The sequence below is a fragment of the Phragmites australis genome, chromosome 15 (assembly GCF_958298935.1).
Source record: "Phragmites australis chromosome 15, lpPhrAust1.1, whole genome shotgun sequence".
NCBI lineage: Eukaryota > Viridiplantae > Streptophyta > Magnoliopsida > Poales > Poaceae > Phragmites > Phragmites australis.
The window spans coordinates 6280247-6301904 of NC_084935.1; the positions used below are offsets into that span (position 1 = coordinate 6280247).

General features: G+C 42.8%; 1 protein-coding gene across 2 annotated transcripts; it reads right to left on the minus strand.

Moving 5' to 3' along the window:
* Nucleotides 1-17583: 17583 nt before the first annotated feature.
* On the minus strand, nucleotides 17584-21378 carry LOC133892905 (ribosome-recycling factor, chloroplastic-like). Of its 2 annotated transcripts, XM_062333895.1 has the most exons (12): nucleotides 21219-21378; nucleotides 20506-20596; nucleotides 20320-20386; nucleotides 20131-20226; nucleotides 19723-19820; nucleotides 19531-19642; nucleotides 18782-18823; nucleotides 18506-18562; nucleotides 18372-18422; nucleotides 18193-18249; nucleotides 17906-17946; nucleotides 17584-17807 (listed from the first exon to the last, which is right to left on the minus strand). In XM_062333895.1, the coding sequence occupies exons 1-11, from the start codon at nucleotides 21295-21297 to the stop codon at nucleotides 17929-17931; spliced, it is 768 nt and encodes a 255-aa protein (XP_062189879.1). In that variant the 5' UTR covers nucleotides 21298-21378; the 3' UTR covers nucleotides 17584-17807; nucleotides 17906-17928. The 2 variants fall into 2 exon arrangements, with proteins under 2 accessions (XP_062189879.1, XP_062189878.1); XM_062333894.1 differs by having other exon boundaries at nucleotides 17584-17946.
* Nucleotides 21379-21658: the final 280 nt, after the last annotated feature.

A 21658-nucleotide genomic window follows, 5' to 3' on the forward strand; every position in this document is an offset into this window, starting at 1 on the left:
AATATGAATATGTTATTATTTAAGGATAAACTTCTCTCGAACATTGCAAGCTTGCAGTCGTCGCATACTAATTCCATTAATTTTTTTTTTGGAATGCAGAAGTTGGTAAGAACTTAGTGAATAGATATACGAGATTATCACATGATTTACTCTGCAAGATTTCTATCTCTCAATTATGATGATACAATATTTTAGGGACAATATGTTTAGTTATATTGCTCTTTATATAACATGTTTACATTTGAGTAATGCATACCGAATTATCATCATAGATAATGGTTGATGATTCAATAGAATCAATACCACATGATTTTATGTGTTTGATCATTTTGCGAAGCCATAAACATGTATGTGATGTTTCAGAATGATAGGTGGAAGTAGTCACTGGAATTTATTTTGATGACTCCTATGAAAAGGCTATATCACCATGAAATCAGTCTGTGATCTGGTGTTATGGGTATCAGTTATATAGCCAGAATCTGGATATCCCACTATGGTCATATCTTGATTTTTCTAATAGAAAAATCTAGATCTTTTGCCATAAAGATATCTCTGGATATCATCTTTGACACCCGCCTAATGGTGTTTTTAGAGCTGCGCTATTTAGGCTAGTAAGTTATCGACAAATGCAATATCAGATCTATTGCAATTTACAAGATATGAGTGCTTTAATGGCACTAAGATATAGAACTGTATGTTCAATATCTTTTTATCATCAATCCAATGTAGTATGAACTGATCTTGATTCATATTTAGGGATTGAATGACCATAAGTGTTTTGATGGATATGATTGTCCAATATCATTTAGATATTGGTGGAATAATAGATAAATATTCCTGAAGGAATATGCTCAAGTTGTAGACTTAAGCGTGATTTGGTTTTACCCAAATCAACTATCTCAAATTCCGTCTTTAAGATGATTACATATTTTATCATGTGTGGTTTGGAGATGATACAAAATTCAATTGAGATTTCATTATGAACACACATATGCAATCGTTGTGATTGGAGTAATCATTTTGTGAAAAAAAAACTCATTTAGTCAGTTGTACTATAATCAACATAACTGCTTGAAGTCATGGAATGACTTTAAGTTGTACATAATATATATTACGATTTGTAATTAGATTCAGAATACGAAGTCCATTAGGGACTTGTATGTTCGAATATATTCAATTCATTTGATCTGTCAATGATATTGAATATGAGAACATAATTTCTACACATACCATAGGGTATATAGCATCGTAACTGATGTCGAGTCTCTGCGTGAACCCTTGTGCTACTAGCCTCGCTATTTTACCATATTGTGGAATAAAAATATATTTTGCTTCCATAGGAAAGACGTTGGATTACTTCTGTGGATACATCTCTTTTTGTAAGGGAGTGTAATTCTACATCAATTACTTCCTTCTATTTGGTCTAATTCGAGTGCTTAAGGTGCCCTGCCATGGACATAGACTTTGGTCTGGATCCAATTGAAAATCTTCTGCAATTTTCAAGGAGAAATATTTGTCAACATTTTGTTGTCTTTGGTACTGATTGATTCTATGGAATCAATATAATTTGTGAAAATATTATTGCATTTAACTCTGTGTATTTTCCAAAATAATGAAGTTAGGGTGTTCCCTTGACCCAGTGCCTGAATTTATGTATATATTTGTGCTGTGCATTTAGATGTTGAACATCCATAGGTGTTCTGATAGTGAATATACATAAGGTGTCTATCAATTTGATGTTGATTTATATTTACTGTTGTTGAGGAGGGATTCCTCTATTTCTGTGATAGCTTGCAAGTTTTGTGACCGTACTTCTCCTCCTCTTATTTTGATTTGAGAGTTGAGTGATTTTATTTGGTACCTCCACTCATTCTGGCATATTCCTAGTAGGAATATAGGATTTGGTGACACCTCTTTTGTCAGTAAATGCATCTTGGCAGGTTATTTGTAATATATTACAAATTTATGATTCTCTGAACTTGGAGTTCAAATTCTTGAGTACGTGGAACTAAGGACTGGATGTGAACATATGTGACATTCTTTTATGATTACTGATATTCTTTGTGGTATTAATCTCCCCTAAAGACTTGAATTGTCCTCAAAATGTTATTAGCATATGAGCAATGAATATGTCCCATGTGAAGGACTCGATGTATTATATGATTGATGGATAATTATACCTCATATTGACCCCCTGATGCCCTTTAATGTATGATGTACGGTGGTAATATCGGTACATGCAGAACGTAACCGATTCGCAGATGAGAAATACTTGGCTGAAGCCAATTTTTCACGTATTAACTGCAACGGAGGGAGCCGTATAATTGCAGTTGGATGAATTTGGTATAAAACCGCATGTCACCAACAAGATATTAGCAAATTTGAATTCTATGGTTAGTCATGTAAATGATTTAATTCTCTTTATGAGATATTCAACTAGACCATTATAAATATGCACATAGAGTACCTAATACACTAGTGTCCAAAGCTAAACAATAATTGAATGCACGTTAAGGAACGATATTATCCATGTGAATGGATTTGATCTTGCATTCAGGATAATTTGCTCTAATTTTGAGGATATGAGCAAAGAGTTTGGCATAAATCAACATTGTAGAGTATCATTGTAGAGTATCTAGACGATTTATAATGTTGCTGAATAGAACCACATATATGTTTTTGAAGGTGTTCAAGAAATTCGATGGCGCATTTTGAATTTTAAAGTAAGAGGGTCTTAAAATTAAACTCCTTGTGACACTTGTGGTGCACATAATTCTGAAGATTTTGGAAATATTGTGACCAATAGAATTGTTAATAATTTTTCTCATCATCTAATGTATAGTGACCAAGACAGTCATGTCAAGTCTTGATTTGATCAAGATAGAAAAATTATTTTGTATGCAATATACTGGTTTGATGTATTTATAGTACAATCCATATAGTATATGGCAAAGCTTGCCATATCCGTTGATTAAGAGGAGAATTTTCTCTTTTATTGTCATTATGGGTTTCGATATGAAAACTATTTTGAAAGATATCTCTATAACTTATAAGGTACGTGTTGAATCGAGATACTATATAGTATCATCGATTTTGACTTGAGTACCATATGGAGAGTAATTATGGCAAGACCAGAACCAAAAAAAAATTGCATCACATCCAGTGATTGTCAAAATATTTCTTTGTCTCTTAATAAGAGTTTAAAAATATTTTGGTTTCCCTAAGTATAGAATTTGTGGTGCATATGTCCACAAGGCACAATTCCTTCATCAGATTGATTCTCATAGTAATCTATATATAGATTTGAAGAATTTGATATAAAATTCTTTCTCAGATATATAGAATACATACAAATTTTATGTAGTATGATAGTACTGACACAATATTGTATTAAAATATTTAATGGGACTAGTTAAGATCTCCAAACATGTCGTGCAAAGTAATTTTGACAAACATATTTTTCGTGCTTATGGATCTTTTGGTTGCAGAGGAGTCTGGTTGTTTCTTGGTTCGTGTAGAACTTGTTGTGAACAACTAGCCTCCTTGGTGGAGTCAGATTGAAGATTGAAGTGTGCTTCAGATATTTATCTTTGAGCAGGTCGGCATATGTCCCACAGATTAGAAATACATATCAACTAAATGTTTGAGTTGTGGTATTTCTTAGTGGTGTGATTGTAGTATCGACACTTGTGACAAACATTAGATTTGCCAAGTTTGAAAATGCATTGACTCTGATCCGGTGCACATGGCTTATGTTTCTTGTTGCATTTGCGTTTACCAATGATGTTATTTGGATGCCATCTAAATGAGCCACCAGACTTGTTATTTTGTACATTAGCATATACTTCAAGTAAAGGAGTGGCGCCAATTGGACGTTGATGATGATTTCTGAGAAGGAGTTCATCATGTTTACGGCCTGAAGTACATGGATTAAGTTAGAATAAACATGGTATATTATTGCTGTAAGATCCTATCAGTGGAAAGCGTAGTAGCTCTATCTTTTCCACATATGTAGGTTCTTGTTCGCCGAAACTCAATTTTGAGTAGATTTTATGAACAACATGATCGTAATCTCCGATGGACATAAAGTCTTGAAGCTAGAGATGTATCCATTTATGACTTGCATTGGGCAGAATGATTGTCTTCTACTGTTCATATCTTGTTTTGAGATCTAGCCATATAGTGTTTAGATTCTCTTCCATGAGATACTCAGATTTGAGATCTGGATTGATATGGTTCCTTATTATGTATAAAGCTCCATATCTAACTTGATCTGTTAGCGGTGATTCATCCTCTTGGGGAGGTGGTAGCATTGCTACTTTTCCACGGGACACAAGACTGACCTTGACGTTCATTGCCTATGTTAGATAATTGTGACCATCAAATGCAAGTTTATCGAACTCTTTGCCGGTCATTGCATCATACATGGATTTTGAACCATATATTTGATTAGTAGACGTCTATGTTCCTATTAATTTGTGTTAGGCTAAGTAGAATATTTAGAAGAACACGTTGAAAGTAGTCATTAAGTCAAAATGATAAAATGTAGACTTTATAATAATGGTGGATAATATGCAAATATGCAGTAGATGCCAAGTCAAATGTAGTGATTTAACCCTTTGACGGTAGTCATGAAAAATGGTGTAGACAGTATAGCAATGGTTTAACACATTGACGGTAGTCACCAAAAAATGGTGTAGACCGCACAGTAGTGGCGCGAGTAATTCGTTGTTATTATCATAATTTGCAAATATTGCAGTAGATTTCATATCATCCACGGTCTTGTATTATATCGATATTAGTTGAGGTAGTCACTTAAAATTTTGCATTGCAATTTGCTTGAATTAAGCACTAACGAGCATAAAAATATTTTGGGCTTAATTAAGGTAAATTAATATATAATCTTGCAAGAAAATGAATCATAATTGCAAAATTATAAATTTAATTGCATGTTATAGGGATTGCATGAAGCAAACACATTGAACATGACACAAATTCCAAAAAAAATAAGGTCAGGAAGTCATATTTGCATGATGTAAATATAATACAGTGCTATATATTTAAAACTAGAGGGTTTAAATGTAAAAATATAATGCACATTATATTTAATGAGTAATTTCACAAAAATACAGGGTCTTTTCTATAAATTATCCATTGGCCTCTTGATTACCGATCGAATGGGCCAAAGCAATCTGGGTTGCGGCCCATCAAGCTTTTGGGCCCATTCGACCTGGGAGGGATCCCACATATACTGGGTGGGGGTGGTTAGGTTTAGGTGGCTACCCCCTGCCCGCCCACACATTTTGAACCGCAACCGCCGATAGGACGTCGCCACCATTCGTCGATCGCCGATCGACAGGAGCTCGGGCATGCTGCCGTCACCGCTAGGACGTGAGCCACAACCGGCTCGAGCATGCCATATCAGGAGGATGAGGCTGCCATGAGTGCGGATCACCACTGGGAAGATGCGTAGCCAGGCGTCACCGCCGAGAAGGGCCACCTCCCGGCTCGCCCAAAAGGACCGACACAGCTTGAGGGGAGCAGCCACCGAATGAGGGTGTCTATGGGACGAGTGCTGCCACTATAGCGTTGATGCGCCGTCACGGTTGGAGGACAATCGCTGTTGAAGTCTCAGGACTTCACCCGCGATGGGCAGTCAGGTGCCACCGCTAGGCAAGTCGAGGCTGCCGCCTGGCCTCTATCATGTACGTCAAGCTACTATAGGCCGTCTCATAGGGGCTGAGGCCGCCGACGGATGATAGGACGTCAGCAGGTCGCCTTTGGGAATCCGGCCAACACCGTTGCAACGGCCGCCTAGAGGGCGACTAGTGCCATCGACCATGAGGAGCCACCGTATCTGCGCTTTGTGCGGCGTGCGCCGCTGCACGGATGGTACACCGCTGTTGCTTGGGTAGGTAGCCGCTTCGGAGCATGTCATTTGGGCACCGGATGCGGGAAGAGGGGGGCGCCGCCAAATGGGGCGCGACTGTTTGAGCCGACTGTAGTCTGCCGTGTGAAGAGAGCCGCCCGCGATCGTCATCGAATAAGAGGGAGACCAGGGGTGCTGTCGGTGGGTAGCCATGGCGAGGATAGAGAGGATATTGTTAGCGTCTCGGTGGATAACAAGAATTTGGAAGGTAAGGACATTACTGGTGTCTTCAATTCGTACCTTCTTGTTCAGTGCCGAATTAAAAGAAATTGTGACGGTGTTGATCCATCAGTATTCTTCTGTTCTGGCTGATTAACATCGCAAAGTCACCACATCGGGGTAAAAGGAGACGTAGCATTCACATTGATGTCGTAGGGCTGGCGGTGCCACACCTCACTAGTTCATGCTCCTGCCTGTGTAACGGACGAGGCTTCCGACAAAGGATTGTGGTGGACAAAAATGCAGCATTGATCTGTCGCCGCTAGAGATGGCGTGGTGGGATGGTCCAGCATGCCCTTCACCCTGTTTCTTCATGCTTGTGTTCTGATTGCCCGATTAGCGCAATAGTTCTGAGCAAAGTGTTTGATAACGTATTATAAAAAGAGAGCACAGACAGTAGAGAATGAAACTCTTGTATTAATATATGACGTGTTTACATATTTTTACATGACAAAAGGATATGATAAAAGAACATGTCTATTGAGAAAACATCCTTTTTTAATGAACATTACTTTTAATAATTAGGGCATGTTTGGCAGAGCTCACAGAGCAACTTACCAGCTAGAATCAGGGGGAGCTCTGCCAAACAACAGCGCTCAGCTTTTAGCTCCCTGAGTGGAATCCGTAGAGTGATTTTCTGAAATTAACTTGAAGCTGAAGAGCTGAAAAAAATAGCTTCTCCTTATTCACTTTTCGCACACAATCATTTTTTCCAAAAAAATTACTCTCCACAAAAAAATTGAATCATAGAGAGCTCTACCGAACCGGTCTTAATCACTTAATTATAATAAAATATGTCTATTTATAACACACGGCTTTGGCGTAGGTATAGTGGCGTGGAGCCCTGCCACTTACCTCCCTGGTCCACGTCAACCTGTGGGCCCACACAAAGGGCCAGCTCACCGAGAGCCCGTGACAAGTACTGTGCCGTGCTTACCCAGCTGTCCAAACCGAGAAACCTTTTTTTCTCTTCTTCCGAACAGCTTGTAAATTTCACAATGGCTTGTTCTCGTGGGTATGCCGTACGCCCCAGAAATAACGTCCGGGGCGGATCACATGGGGCTTGAAGATGCCTGGAAGGCCAATGAACAAAAGAGGGGAACGAAGAGAAACAAGAAAAAAGAACAAGAGAAAAATAAGGTGGAGTAGGAGTAGGAATAGGAGAGTTTCTAAACTTCATTCCTGCGTCTGCCACCGATAAAATCTGTGGCTTATAAAAGTTGTCAATCATTCTGTAAACGGCATGATTCGAGCAGAGCTGTTTTTATCTTGAGATTTTACAAGGGCTAGTGACTAGCTAGCAACTTTTTTTTTAAGCCGACTAGCTATCACCTAAACTAAGACTCGATCCAGAATGACGTGAACTAGGAAGAACTAACTTCTTTCTCCCAGCTCGAGCTAGCATGGTCGCAACTCGCAAGTGAACAAACTCGCCGATAATTTATTTCTCCTGGTCTCCCGGAGCAGTGTGCAGTCACTGCCTGGATAGCCGGGTGACCATGTCAGCTCTTCCGGAAGGAGCCTTCTTGTAGACGACGACGCTGATGTCACCCCTGAGCTCGCAGACCCAAAGGTGCATGCACCGACGAGGCGACGACAACATTACCACTTCATCGCGTCCCAGTCCCGTCCCCACGATCGATCAGATCGAGCCGTGCCTGTCGTTTTCCTGCGCGCCGTTGAAAAGCCGTAGAGTGCTGTAGATACAGTTGCAACCACAGTGGCCGTGTTTGGAACGATTGGTCTATGTTATTCCCTTCGTAAAACCTTGAAAAAAATATTCAAACTTCTCAATCACGTTTATCCACACTAATGACTCTAAACCCTGTACGGCTAGCTAAGCAAAACTTTATATTTTCTTCGATCATAAATACATTACGTTTTAAATAAGTTTTGATCAAACTTATGAAATTTTGACTATTAGCATCTTTTGAAATATTTAATTTCAAAACATAAAAATTATATACGTTGATTTGTCTTTAAAATATTTCCTATTATTATAAACTTACTAAATTAAATAAAAATATTCTAGTTAAAATACTGGTGCAAGATATTATTTCTCAAGGTAGGAAAAAATGCAGGCTGTAGCGGCGGCTGTGGGTAAGAAAGCCGTTGGCTGGCCATGAAGCACGTGTGTTTTGACTGCTAGCCTATCCGCGTGTAACACAAAACAACGTCCACGTCGGCGCCGCGAACAGGAAGACCGCACACGCGCAGGCGTCATGGCTAGGCAGCGCGATTCTCGTCGCATCTGATCTCCCTGCCGACGGGAAGCAGATTCTACACCCTAAATGAAAATTCCTGTAATCTACATTATTTATTATATGATCTAATAATTATATAAAAAATAAATATATATTATTAAAAAAATCTTTTGTAAGATAAAAACTTATAAAATTAGCTTTCCGACAGACGTCCCTCGTGCACACCTAGAGAATCGCACAGTTAGTGTCGATCCCACCATCACGCAAACAGCATAGGATCTTAAATAATCTCTAATAGTTTTTCTTCGGGACTCAGAATTCTTTTATAAATGGATTTTCGTTCACTTTAACACTCTAACGGTTTTTCTTATGTTTTCGTTAAGGGTTTATAATATCATCCATTTTAGAATGAGATACTCTCTCCTTTTCTTTCATAAATTCTTTTGAAGAAAAATTATTAAAAAAATAAAAGAACGAGAATAGAAAAAAATAAAAAGAAAATAAAGTAAAAGGAATATGTTGAAGATGCTATTATCGCAGCGGTCACATGCCCCACCGCGATCCATTATTCGGACCACGGGTCCACCACGTGGGGCCTACCGTTTTGTCAGAGCCGTCCACCCGAGTGGGCGAGTGGCTGCTCTGATCTTGCCCGTGGATCCTGGCGGCCCGCCTACGTGGCCACATAGGTTGGCGGGCCTGGTGGCGGACCAGTGAATAGGTGTCGCGGGGCAGGGCTAGCTAGGATCTTCTGCGCGTCACTAGCTTTCATAGCAAGTGCTCGGAATTTACCGCTAGGCCCGTATCTGACATGACAGCGTATCCCTGGGCCATACACACGCGTGGGACCCTGCCTTTTCTCTCTTCCCCAAAGTACAAACAGTGCCTACTCTTCAAGGTGCAGAGATGCGCAGCGGCCGAACTATATACATAAGGGGAAATTTTTTACTATATATCATTGATAAAACGTGTAAATTTTTAATGTATTATTACGTGTCTATAATATATGAGGTCATCTTAGTCATTGATATGTATAGTCTAATAGTATATTAGAGATTTACAAATTATAAAAAGGGACGCCACGTTCTATTAAAAACGGAGGAATACTGTACATAGCGAATCGAGTGGTTTTCACCTTTGGCCGTCGTAACCCTCACGCCACCATGGCCCACACGTCGAGACTCGGAGCTCGCCTAAGCCTCGGCAGCCGGCTCCGGTAAAGGAGATGGATGCGACCATATGACGAAGATAGAGCGGTCGCCGGGCATCCATCCGCCGCCGAGATCCCTCCGACCGGTCATTCTTGGTCCCGCGCTTTTTTTTTTTCCTTTGTCCTCCCGGTCCCGGGGAAGATAATCTGATCGACCGTTTTGAGCTCCTGTTCTGGCATCGCGAGGTTTGATCAATGTCCCCGAGGAAACGCCTTTGTTGAGAGCTCTTCCTGCTTTCGATCGAGTGCTTCTTTTCCTCCTGTTTATTGGAGTTCATCCTTCAAAAGTACTTTTGTGCATTGTCATGGTGGCTTACCATCTTGATCTCTTCGCTGCTACAAGGTCTTAAGCACGGTCTAATCAGCTTCCTGCTCAAGTGCCCACCAAAAGGCTGACCTGTTTAGTAGTACTAGGACGGAGTAATTGTCAGAGTCGCCATCGGTGTTGTCACTGTCTCCCTGACTCCACTGCCACTGGCCACTGTTATTGGGGAACACGTAGTACAAGATGGGACATGCCGGGGCCCACTTGATACCGCAGCGTGGGCCCACGTCCTGCCACGCCAGAAGAAGAACCCAGGCCGGGGGGCCCGCGCTATGGCGGCACCAGCGTCCGTAATTGTCGCAGCCTGTCCTTGTCGGCGTGAACGTGTCGATCACTCGCCGAAGCGTCAGTGTGCGGAGATTGCCAAAATTGGTGGCCTCCTCAACTGGATGCAGTCGGTGACCAGTCGCGGAAGACCAAAAAAATATCGTACTGTATTTACTTGTCGTCAGCTGTCAATTTCCTAACGTGGACCCGTGGAGTGGAGCATACGTTACGCTCGCTGTCCACCTGATCGCTGACATAGATTTGCAAATCACATGAGCACGCTCGACGTGAAAACCGACCGTGTCACTCGCGCTGAGGGCCAAGAGGTAGCTTACTCTGTCTCTGCGTGTGAAAGGGCACGTGTTTGAGCTCCTCGGCTGCCGGGCTGCCATGCCACTACTCACTCGCGACGAGGATCGGACCTGTTGAAAGCCACCGGCATACAAACCCGAGCCCAGCAGAGTGTGATCGGCGAGAGCTGGCGGCTGCGTCGTTTCGGCGTTTCGGCGCCACCACAAGGCCCGGGCGGCTTTGTCAGGCCAAGCCGGGCTCGAACTCAATCGACGCCGAGCGCGTCCCGCCGCTGGGTTTTGCCCGTGCGCCCGCGGCCCCGCTACCTGTCACGTAACAGCGGCCGCAAACGTTCACATCCGCGAGAGGGTCGCCCTCGGCCGCGGCCGATGAAAAATCCTGTGCGGTTCCCGCCCCGCGCAGCATCGAGGACGGCGCCGCTCCGCGACGCGGGCGGTTTATCCCAATCGACTGCGCTCACGCACCCCGGAACAGAGGAGCTCAAGCCTGACGATCGGCAGTTCGAGATCGCTGGTACGGTGGACAAGGTACAGTGGCATTCCCTGATCGCGTCGTGAACTTGTTACATTGATCCAAAGCTTCGGAGACAGTTTTTTCTTTTCTTTGGAGGCTTCAGAATCAGTTGGTCATGAGAAGAACAACTACAAGACGCTACACTGCTCGAGATTTCTGGCAGGGAGGATCCGATCCACCAAATTGCACTGGTCCAACTGAGAAGCTCAATCTTGTCTTTATGTATGTACAATCTATCTTAATCATCTATTAATCACATATGATACTTATTACTATATTACTTACTTTATAATTTTATTATTATTCTTTTAATATAAATCTCAATATAGATGGCCGATACGGTATAAAATTTTCCCAGCGGATGGACTCAAATGCAACAAGCCCCTACATCTCCATCACTTCACAGTTCACACCCCCAATCGCGCCTGGGATACCTTACCACTGCCAACACATGAATCATGCATGGCATGGCCTAGCAAACACACGCTGCTACCCCCCAGCACCACATCCAGACGGGTCGGCCCCGCCTCCAACAGCATCGGATTCCGCAACTATGTCCGTCTGACAAGCAGGCCCGTCCGGCAGGATCGGCGTCGCTGTTCTCTATTCTGCCAGCAGCTCGCGGCAGGGGCGGTGGAGGCTGGAGCCCTCAAATAGGCGACCCTGCTCCCCTGCTCCGCCTACTGTTTCTTTACCAGCCGAGGTAACAGGTAAACTTGTTGCGGTACTAGAGCTTACGTTACTGGCTGGCATCCCTGCGCGGAATATTCACAGCAGTTCGTGGCCGTGGCATGCACTTCAGCACTTACGTGCTATAGAAAAATGATACTATTAAAGTATAATTATAATTATAATAATTAATGATAAAATAGTTATTAAGATTAATATATTTATAAGAATATATGTTAGCAAGTCTCGTAGATGTAATACATCAAAAATTTAACGTAATCGGGACAAAGTTTGATTGAATTGAAGAAGTCCTAGAAAAAAATATATATTCACCGAATGGTTCGATGCTGAAAGAATTATACGCACCAGAGGTTTATATCTAGCGGTAGCTTTACCTCACCGAATGATCTAGTGTCAAATGGGTAGAAGCTGTAGAACATTGTTGATAAAAGGGAGAATACAGATAGCTCCATCAAATGATCATGTTATCACAGGAGGATCACGCCGGATTAAAGAATATCTCACAGATGATCCGATGATATGTATTTTGCACACCAAAGCAATTTACATAGAAGGTTGCAGAAGTTCGGATGGATCAAATGTACTCACTGTATAGTCCAGTGATGTAGATGATATATACACCACAGTGTCTGGTGTTTATGATGACTTTGAGTGGAATACAACGGTTAGTTTATGATATTGTACTCACTAGATTGTTCGGTGATTGTACTACTATTGTTATCGGATAATCCAGTGTTAACAGCTTTTCTGAGTTGTTAGGTTAACGGCTAGTTGGCAAGTTTGAGGCTATATATATCTCTCCACTCAGTCATTTGAAGGTGCTTGAGTCTAGAGAAACACAGTGATACTTGAGAAAATATCCAAGCCTGTGTTAAAAGTGATCATCCAAGGCAATTAGCATATAGATAGGGAGTGATTAGTATTATTAGGCCTAGAGAGTATTGCTAGCTGATTGCTTCCTATAGTGTGAATCAATAGGTGATCCGAGCTTGCATCGAGAGGTATGCCGATGCCATGGAGTCTTGGTGACTCGTTGATATCTTGGGTATTGGTGGTCCGGCGGTAAGACATGTGTACGAAGATAGAGAGATCCTTTCCTTGGTGGCTTAAGCTCAGAAGTGATCACGAAGACAAATTATCGGAATAGAAGCTAGTGATGTGGTCTTACCTTTGTGGCTTGACGGCTCATCCGGCTTGAGGTTTTGACTTAGTGGCTTGGTGGCTCAAGAGCTGTGATCGGTTGCTGATAGTAGTATATCCTTGTAGAGCTCCAACGTAGATTAGGGGTGGTATTCATGCCATCGATATTACAGGATAAAAATCCCTTATACCGAGTTCGTCTCTCTACCCTTATTTACATTTTTATATTTACATTCTTATAATTTACCTTGTTAGAGTAGGTTGCAATCATTTGAGTAGTAAAATAGATACACTAGATAAATTTAGAGTACATTTAGGTAGAAATTGAGATAGATTTATCTTGTGATATTTTTAAAATCAATTTAATTTAGATTTTTAAATATCCTAATTCACATTTTACTAAAATATCATCGATCCCTACACTTGTCTTGCCAGAATGAATACAGTTTTAAAAGGGAAAAAAGAGATGGATTTCGAGAAGGCTTACGGCAAGAACGATGGAGGAAATCAGAAAAGGAATGGGAAAGAAATTTGTCATAGCTTGTTCAGTGGCTAGTAGGAGTGACGTGTGGTAGACCTTCTAGTGTACTCCGTAGGCTAGTAAGCAGCCTATCACCTGAACTGAAACACTTAATCAGGTGTGGTGCTGAAGAGGGAACCTGATGATGCTGTGCTAATCTGTAGAGGGGAAATGATCTGGGCGAGTGAGCTTAGTTGTAGTATTGGACTGCTGCTGTGAGGATTTAATGTGGAAGGGTACAAGAGAAGCCGAGAAAGGACGAAGAGCCATTGCTATCGCGCCCAAGGATCCCTGTTCTTGGGACTGTGGCAAGGCAGTAGCTAGGAGCGGAAACAAGAACAGGGGCAATGGAAAAAACCCACGGCGACAAAATCTAGGGCCCAGGCAGCAGTGATGGCATGGTCACCTAAACGCGGAAAAAGGAGATCAAAGCTGCCAAGCATTGCATGAGATCGATAGGAACTCCCTGGATCATCGCCTTTTGGCTCACCATGTTCGTCTGATAAGCTGGCCCGAACGAGGGGAGCCGGCAATGGTGATCATCGCCGTCCGGTGACCGCACCTTGCAACGAAGAATAGGAAGTGGGTAGGAGCGAATGCTTCGGTTCTTCTTTCATGCTTGTGAGAAAGCATGCAACGCCAATGGTGCAAACGCCACTGTTTCGCCACTATTTATACATACTCGCTGGGGTCTCAGTCGTTTTTCTCTTTCTCAATCTGGGAGGGACGCAGGGACCCCGCTCATGGCACACGTCGCCGTGGTGGGGTTGTGATACTTATTATTACTCGGGCTTAGTCATCAAATTAAGCAAACCGAGATCCTTTTGGAAGAGGGATCGAACTTTAATATCTTATTCCCGTGACCGGAACGCTAAGCATGCGCTGATTCTTCTTGAGAAAGGCCAAGCACATTGCAACCATGTGATCCAAGGATCAAACAGATGCACGTGACTAGACCCAATCTAACAGGGAGTAGGTGTGTATCGTTAAGAAATAATGTTAGCAAATTTAGCTATTAGTGGAAACAACGAATCAATCTCTCAAGACGATACATATTATAGGCGATACTAGAGACATAATATTTGTTAATAAAGTTCAATCAAAACTTACATCTTAAGACATGATTACGATCGCTCCTCCCTATATTTGTGAGAATGCCTACTTACGGGAATCCTACTAGGATTCCATCTAAAGTTATACTCTAACTCTATTATGTACTGCTAATACGATTCTAAGTTCTATGTGTAACCAACTTCATATAATTATTCGACAGATATCCAATAAATATCACCTTAACGAATAATTTACCACTTGAAGTCGTCATGTGCGAACCTCCATATACACTGGACTTAAGTTGTTGTATTTACCATTCAACGAGAGTTGTCCAATAAGTTTCACTCAGACTCACCGCCTTACAGAGACACTGTTATCCCTTTAATTTCATACTCCATGACTCCACCTACAACTAAGTATATTTCTCTTCTATCAGCACTGTTTTTTTTAGCAAAATCATATTCCTCTCTAGTCTTGACTCATGTGTAACTCCCCAAAGCATATAACTCCATTTTAGATCTTGATTTTGATAACATCTACTGTAACAGCACGGTAGCTCGTATCGTCACATAAGTAGATAAAACTATAATCATCAGAGTTCATAAAGAGAATTGTTCACCTTTGGACATCATATCAAAAGCCAACTGAATTCGACATCTATACTCGTAATTGAACTACTTCTTTATACTAAGAACTTTACTATCGCTTTTCGAGTCACACGAACACATTAGTATTACTCTAGCACCTGACTGTTAGGTTATAATTCTCTAACATTTTATACTGTAGCTCCTTACAGTTCCAAACCAGTGAGATTACTTCTATTACAAATAAAAAAACTTCGTACTCACTACTCCTTCCAATTCAACCCTTAAACCTTCTTCACATCCTTAAATCCACGCTTCAAAAACCACACCCTTACTTATTTAAAAGCGCGCAAGCCCTTACAATACCAATCAGCATCATTTCGTAAACGTAGACTTCCACGGCGTCTGCTCTGAACCCAGCAGACGTACGGAACCGTTGATGTCATCGCCGAGCAACTTCCCCAGGTGCATGAACCCAGGACAATGTTTGCAGTCCGTGGCCTACATTTTCCTGTGCCGAGTTGACGTGCTGCACTCGTTAGAGAACCGTTGCGACCTCTCATATTCATGTGGCAATACTGTCGTAGTCCTTGTAGGCTTGTAGCTGTTCCACAACAGTCTGGAGACGTGCGTGGTTTGAACCTGGACTACCTTATCTGCAAGTTCTAGATCAGGACTTGAAAAAGAATCAAGTTTCTCAATCACGTTCGTGGCACAGTAGTCTAGTAGAGAGAACGAAGGCAAGGGCAAGGCAGCCGCGAAGCACGTGTGTTTTTACTACCAGTAGTCTCTGTCCCTGGACCGGTCGCCGCCGGCACGGCAAACAAAGGATCCTTACCTCGAGCCGCTAATCCAGACCACACGAGACCCCTTCGTGATTACCTTGTCTGATCTCCGACCGTGACCCCTGATCCGCGCCGTCCAATGGGAGCGGAGCAGACGTGGCAGATCGCACGGTCGCCGTCGCCCACCACCGCGCGGGGGCAAGCCGCAGGCAGGCAGTCACGGGCCCCACCGCGCGCCATCATTGGGCCCCGCTGTCCAATCCGCTTCGCGGGGCCCGCCGTCTTGTCAGAGCCGTGGGGGCGCGGTGGCGGCCTGTTCTGGTGGACCTGCCGCGGGGCGGGGCTCGGATCTTCTGCGCACTGCTAGCTAGGTGGTCACGCATCAGCATCGGCGGTCCAGCTGCTCGGTGGCTATGGTCCGGCTTTTCCTTTCTCGCTCTCGCTCCCCCAACAGTGTTACTCCTGCTACCTACACGTGAGTGATGCGGAGGAGCTGACAGAAAGAAAGGGGACAGGTCAGCTAGAGTGGCGTATATAAAGGCGCGCTGCTGCAGAGACGGAGGATGCTAGATATACCACGGCCGGCTTCACCATTGCTGTCACCATCATCGCGGGCCGGTGCTTCAGTTCAAGAGTCGGAGCTCGCCGGAAGCGACCTGACGGGGAGCGCATGCATGCATGCATGCCGGATGCCCGCCAGCCGTCCACCGGCGGGCGGCGGCATAGTTCCCGCTGGCCATTCTTCTATCTCTGGTCTGTTTCGTCTTTCGTTCCCGAGGATTCTGATCCACCGAAGTGCGTGCGGCGCCATCTCCTATCGCTCTGCTCCGAGTTCGCGATTGATTCCGGCGTCCGCGGCGTTTGATCGTTCGTCGAGGTTAGCCGCGCGCGCTGCGCTTTTTCTGCCCATGTGATCCGGTTCAGGACTGGGCTTTGTCTCTCTCCCGCTGCAGCACGGCATTCTCTGATCGATCGATTCGTGTTGTGCTTTTCCGTGTTCTTAGATCGTTGTCCTGGCCAAAAAAAGTTTTTTTTTAAAAAAAAAAAAGGAAAAACCTTGTCCAAAGCTCGATTGCTCTAGCGAGCCCTGTTTTTCCTTGTGTTCCTTGGTTCTTGGACTTCTTCCCGGTGAAATGCAACTAAGATGCTGCTAAGCATCGTCTAATCATGTTCCTTGATTAGACGATGCTTACACAGAGCGTGGATGCATGGAAAGTGACTGCATGATTGCTGTTGCAATTATTGTCCTGACAGTCATCATCAATCAGCTGACCTATTTATGCTACTGTTACTGCTACTGCTAGGGCGGTAGTGGAATGGGTATGCCTCGTAATTATCAGAGTCACCATCGCTGTTGTCACTATCTCACTGACTCTCCGCCGGAGAATACAGGACGGGACCTGCCGGGGCCCACCTGTTGCCACGGCAGCCTGAGGATCCAACCCGGGGTGGCCCCGCCGCTGGAGCGGCACCACTGCACCAGCGTCCGTAAAATTGTCGCAGCCTGTCCCCGTCGTCGGCGCGAGACGTGTCGACCCCTCGCCGATGCGTCAGTTCGTGCAAATTGGCTTGGTGGTATCTGAGGCCTCAACCGGATGCAACCGGTGACCAGTCGTAGCAAACAAGACATCCTTTTCATCTCTGATGATATCAGCATTTAACCAGAGATTTCCAGCGAAGATTACGAACATACCAGATCCGTCAACCAGAGCCAAGTGGCATTAGTGACCAGGGGGCCCACATGTCAGTATCTGGTCCCAATTCTGTAGAACGAAATTGTTTTGAGCCTCAGGGAAAAAACACAACATTAACTGAGACTTCAGAGTAGGCCGTAACAAATCGTAGAACGCTTGATTCATACGGTGAGAAATATTGACAATGTAGCAGTCGGACAAGACGGTGATGAGAGCCTATTTACTAGCATTACAAAAAGGGAAACGAGGAGCACAGCAACGTTGTGTGAAGTCGCATCCATCAATTTCAGCTAGGCTCCAACCCAGAAACCGCATCCCAGGCGCAGTGGTAGCCATCAAGAGACGAAATTGCTTAAGAAAACCTGTTGGTGCAAAATTCACCGGGCTATAGCTGCATGCCGATTTCGTCGACACGTGCTGGGGTTCATAGAGAATACCAACAGGAATAGATGTAACTTACCAGTTTTACAGTCAGGCGGAGATCTAAATTTTCATCAGTTCCTGAAAAAATCAGATAATTTTGATTCACTTCGTGAAACTCTAGCGCAATTAATGAACAACTTCGGAATACCACTAGTTCTTCTTTCACGTCAAGGAAAGCTATTTTATTCAGAAGTTTAATCTAGTGTCATAAACCGTTTCATCAAATGTGGCAGTCAGCCAATTATATCTAGCGTAAGACAGGACACATGGAATCAACAAACAGGAGATCTTTACTGAAAAAGGTCAACAAACAGATAGAAGTACCTGTTCCTTCTGCTTTTGGATGGATTCAATCTTTTTCATGTACTCGTCTGTGACTTTCTGCAGAATTTGTATGAGATGTTAGTCGCCACTGCATCTAATGGATAAGCTTTCCTAGGGAAATCGGCACATCCTTGGGAATCTCAATACAGCTACAGGAGAAAAGGTTAAAGTATCCTCACTTGTAGATCAGCTGATAAATCCTTCACGTTATCTTCAGAAAGTTTCTTTTCCTACATAAGCAAATGCAATAGTTCAGTTTCATCGCTAAGGTACAATAGCACCAACAAATAGTACCCAACTGAGAACAGTAGACCTTCTGCAGTTTATCATAAGCTTTGATCGCATCTCTTCTTATGTTTCTTATAGAAACCTGTAAAAACAACAGTCAGTCGTATACATCACGTTCATAATTTACTAACATCTAAACTGAGCAACAGAACACATGATCTTTCAGTAAGAAATTACTGGATAGTAATTCCTAGTATGAGCTCAAATTAAAAGGCAGAAAGCCCCAGTAGAAAGATCTAAAATAAATATTTCTAGGGAAAACATAGTGAAAAAATCAATGAGGTAAAACTTTAGATCATACCTTGCCATCTTCAGCTAACTTAGCAACAGTTTTTGCTAATTCCTACAAAAAAAATTAGAACTTCAGATGGGTAACAAAGTGATAATTATTTTATTATCAGTTCAAGGCCTATAAGCATATCATTTACTACTTATATGAGGTAAAACACAATGTTTATCACTCTATATTATAATCTAGACCTGAGAACCCATGCCGGGCCGTGGATCGTGCTCCATGGTTATGGTCTGCCTGTTCTGGGCCAGGCTTAGTTGGCCACCAAGCCCTATTTTTCCAAGCCTAGTCAGCGCTGAACCTAGGCCTGGGCAATGCCAGACTAAATTTACTTAGGACTGGTAAAATTTATTAGCAAAGGTGCTGGTTGGTGATCCCACAAGGTTCAGAAACCATTTAATGCAAAGAAACCGAGTTTTAGTTGTAGGTTTGTTTACATTAGCATCTAAGTGGTGTTGGATACAAATTACTAAACTACTATTAGAATGAATGAAAGACATGTACATTTATTATCAGAAACAAAATAACTTTCTTTGCTGACCACTTTTATAAATTAAATTGACGTTTTTTTTCAGTTATTACAACATACTATCGTCATGAGACATGGAGTATATGGTGGCACTTAGTAAATTCTGATTGTTTTAATGAATCTGTAGTTTAGTATCCAGAGAGTTTCCTTTCTCAAATTTGCAGGAATGTTTTCCTGATGACATAGCAAGTGACACATGTAATACACAAATAAATTTCCAAACCCAAACCTTTCTGCGATCAGATGTCAATGGTGGGACAGTAATACGTATCACGTCTCCATCATTGCTTGATGTTACACCAAGATTTGCAGCAACTATTGTCTTCTCAATAAGCTTGAGGCTGAATGCAGCATATGGGTGTGAACTCATAGGACTAAAGACTCGATAACAACTCTGTGCTGGGAAGGTTAAATAGCTTACCTAGACTTGTCGTATGGCTGGATAAGAAGAGAAGTTGCATCTGGAGTGCTTATCTGTGCAATGCTCTTCAAGTTCACAGGAGTTCCATAATACTCAACCTGTAAGACACTCTTATTCAACCTTAGTTGAACAGAACAATCCAATCGTTTCTAAATAATCTCTTGTGCGTTATGGTATTGGCCACACAATTTTGCGCTTCTGCCATCAGTCAGCATTTTATATTTACTGTGACTGAATTGAAAGAATTACTATGTTGCGATAGCTTCAGTTAAGCAGAAAAATAGAACAGCAGCTACATGCATGCAAAAAGGACTAAGTCATTAAGTTGTGTCCAGCACAGACGAACATATTTGATCGTGAAACAACTACTTCATAACAGGAAAAAGGAACAAGGATGAGTCGTCAAACCTCAACCCTGTCAAGCATGGCTGGGTTTGCACGCCCTGTCCTCACAGTATTGAAGTTAGATTGGACTGTTTCGATTGCCTTATCCATCTTTTCTTTCTGAATATACAAAGCTGCAGCTAGTTAAAACTAAAGGTACAAAACTTGAGCAGGCTTAAGGGCCTTTTCAACACAAAAAATTTTGTTACTTACAGCTTGGTCTTCAATGACAGATTTTTCAGCTTCAATTTCTTCAATGGTGGCATGCGTCAAAACTGCTCTGATAACATGAGAACCACAAGCAAATGAAGATTACTCCCTCACAGGTAAATGAATATTAATCTGAAGAAGTGAAGGTCCATTAAAATGGGACGGATATTTAAAGCTGGAACCACTCGCCTCTTGTCAGAGTGCATTGTTCCACCCTGAAGTCTCATGAAGTTTGTAGAGGAGCGCGTCAAGACTAATTGCTTTGCAAGATAAGCACAGCCTGTAAAATACGGCATTTCTTGGTGATCCCTTGACACATTATAAATTTCATTTCAAGTCAAAATATGTAAACAGAGCACTTGAAGATTACGAGTATTGAGTTGTAATATCCTCTGCAGTCATTCTACACACATTAGCACCCCACCCAAACAATTTTGGATCACTAATTTGACACAACATTGGCGGGAATGATCAGTAAGTATCACTAGGCATTATCGCAAATGCAATGTAGTTGCATACCTTAAAACGGAATAGGAACGTAAATTTTTAAGTGGCAGAGTAGCAGGCAAGCAAATAACCAATGGTTTGGGTGCAAATATTGTAAAATGGCGCTCGATGTGCTTTTGAATAAAATGCTCTTGCATTAAAGGACTACGACCTCTTATGATTTAAACACAGATATATCCTTGAAATGGTTCCCACATGATACCAAGTTTGAGCAGGCTTTCAGGTCCGGGACCTCGTCGCGTTCGCACTACAGAGCCGCTGACGAAATCGCAAGGCACGCAACAACAGTGGGAAGTAGTCACAGGATGGTCCAGCTCTACAAACCACCACATCGCGCGTTCCGGAGTAACGCGGTCTCATAGTACTAGGTAGGTAGGTTGGGACGAGGAGCCGACCTGGGCGCTGCGGTAGGAGAACGGAGAAGGCGCGCGGCGGGGAGGACGCCGCCGCGGGGGAGACGGCGTGGAGCGCCATGTCGGTGGTGGTAGCAGCAAATCCGCAGCGTGGAGCGAAGGGAAGGCGGAGAGGAGAGTGGGTGTGGATAAGGGGACGGAGAGAGCTTAAGGGTTTATGGCGACGGTGTGATCCAATCCATGGGCTCGCGCCACGCGGGCTTGGGCCGGACTGTGCTCGCTGCACCTGAAAACCGAAGAAATTATTATTTTTATATTTTGAAATATATGCATTATTTTAAAAAATTACAAATTTACACTTCTGTCGTTCTAAAATTTATCTTTTTTTCTTACTGTATAAGTCATATTTTTATCTAAATTTTTTCGAGAGCTAGAGGATAATCTCATCTACACCGCATAATTTTTCATTACAATTTCAATAA

Coding starts and splice junctions, on each gene's coding strand:
- LOC133892905 (XM_062333895.1), bottom strand. CDS start 21,297: ATGGCGCTCCACGCCGTCTCCCCCGCGGCGGCGTCCTCCCCGCCGCGC. Junction 20,597..21,218: donor TCTCCTACCGCAGCGCCCAG/GTCGGCTCCTCG, acceptor CGTATTTTACAG/GCTGTGCTTATCTTGCAAAG. Junction 18,423..18,505: donor CTTATGATAAACTGCAGAAG/GTCTACTGTTCT, acceptor TTGCTTATGTAG/GAAAAGAAACTTTCTGAAGA.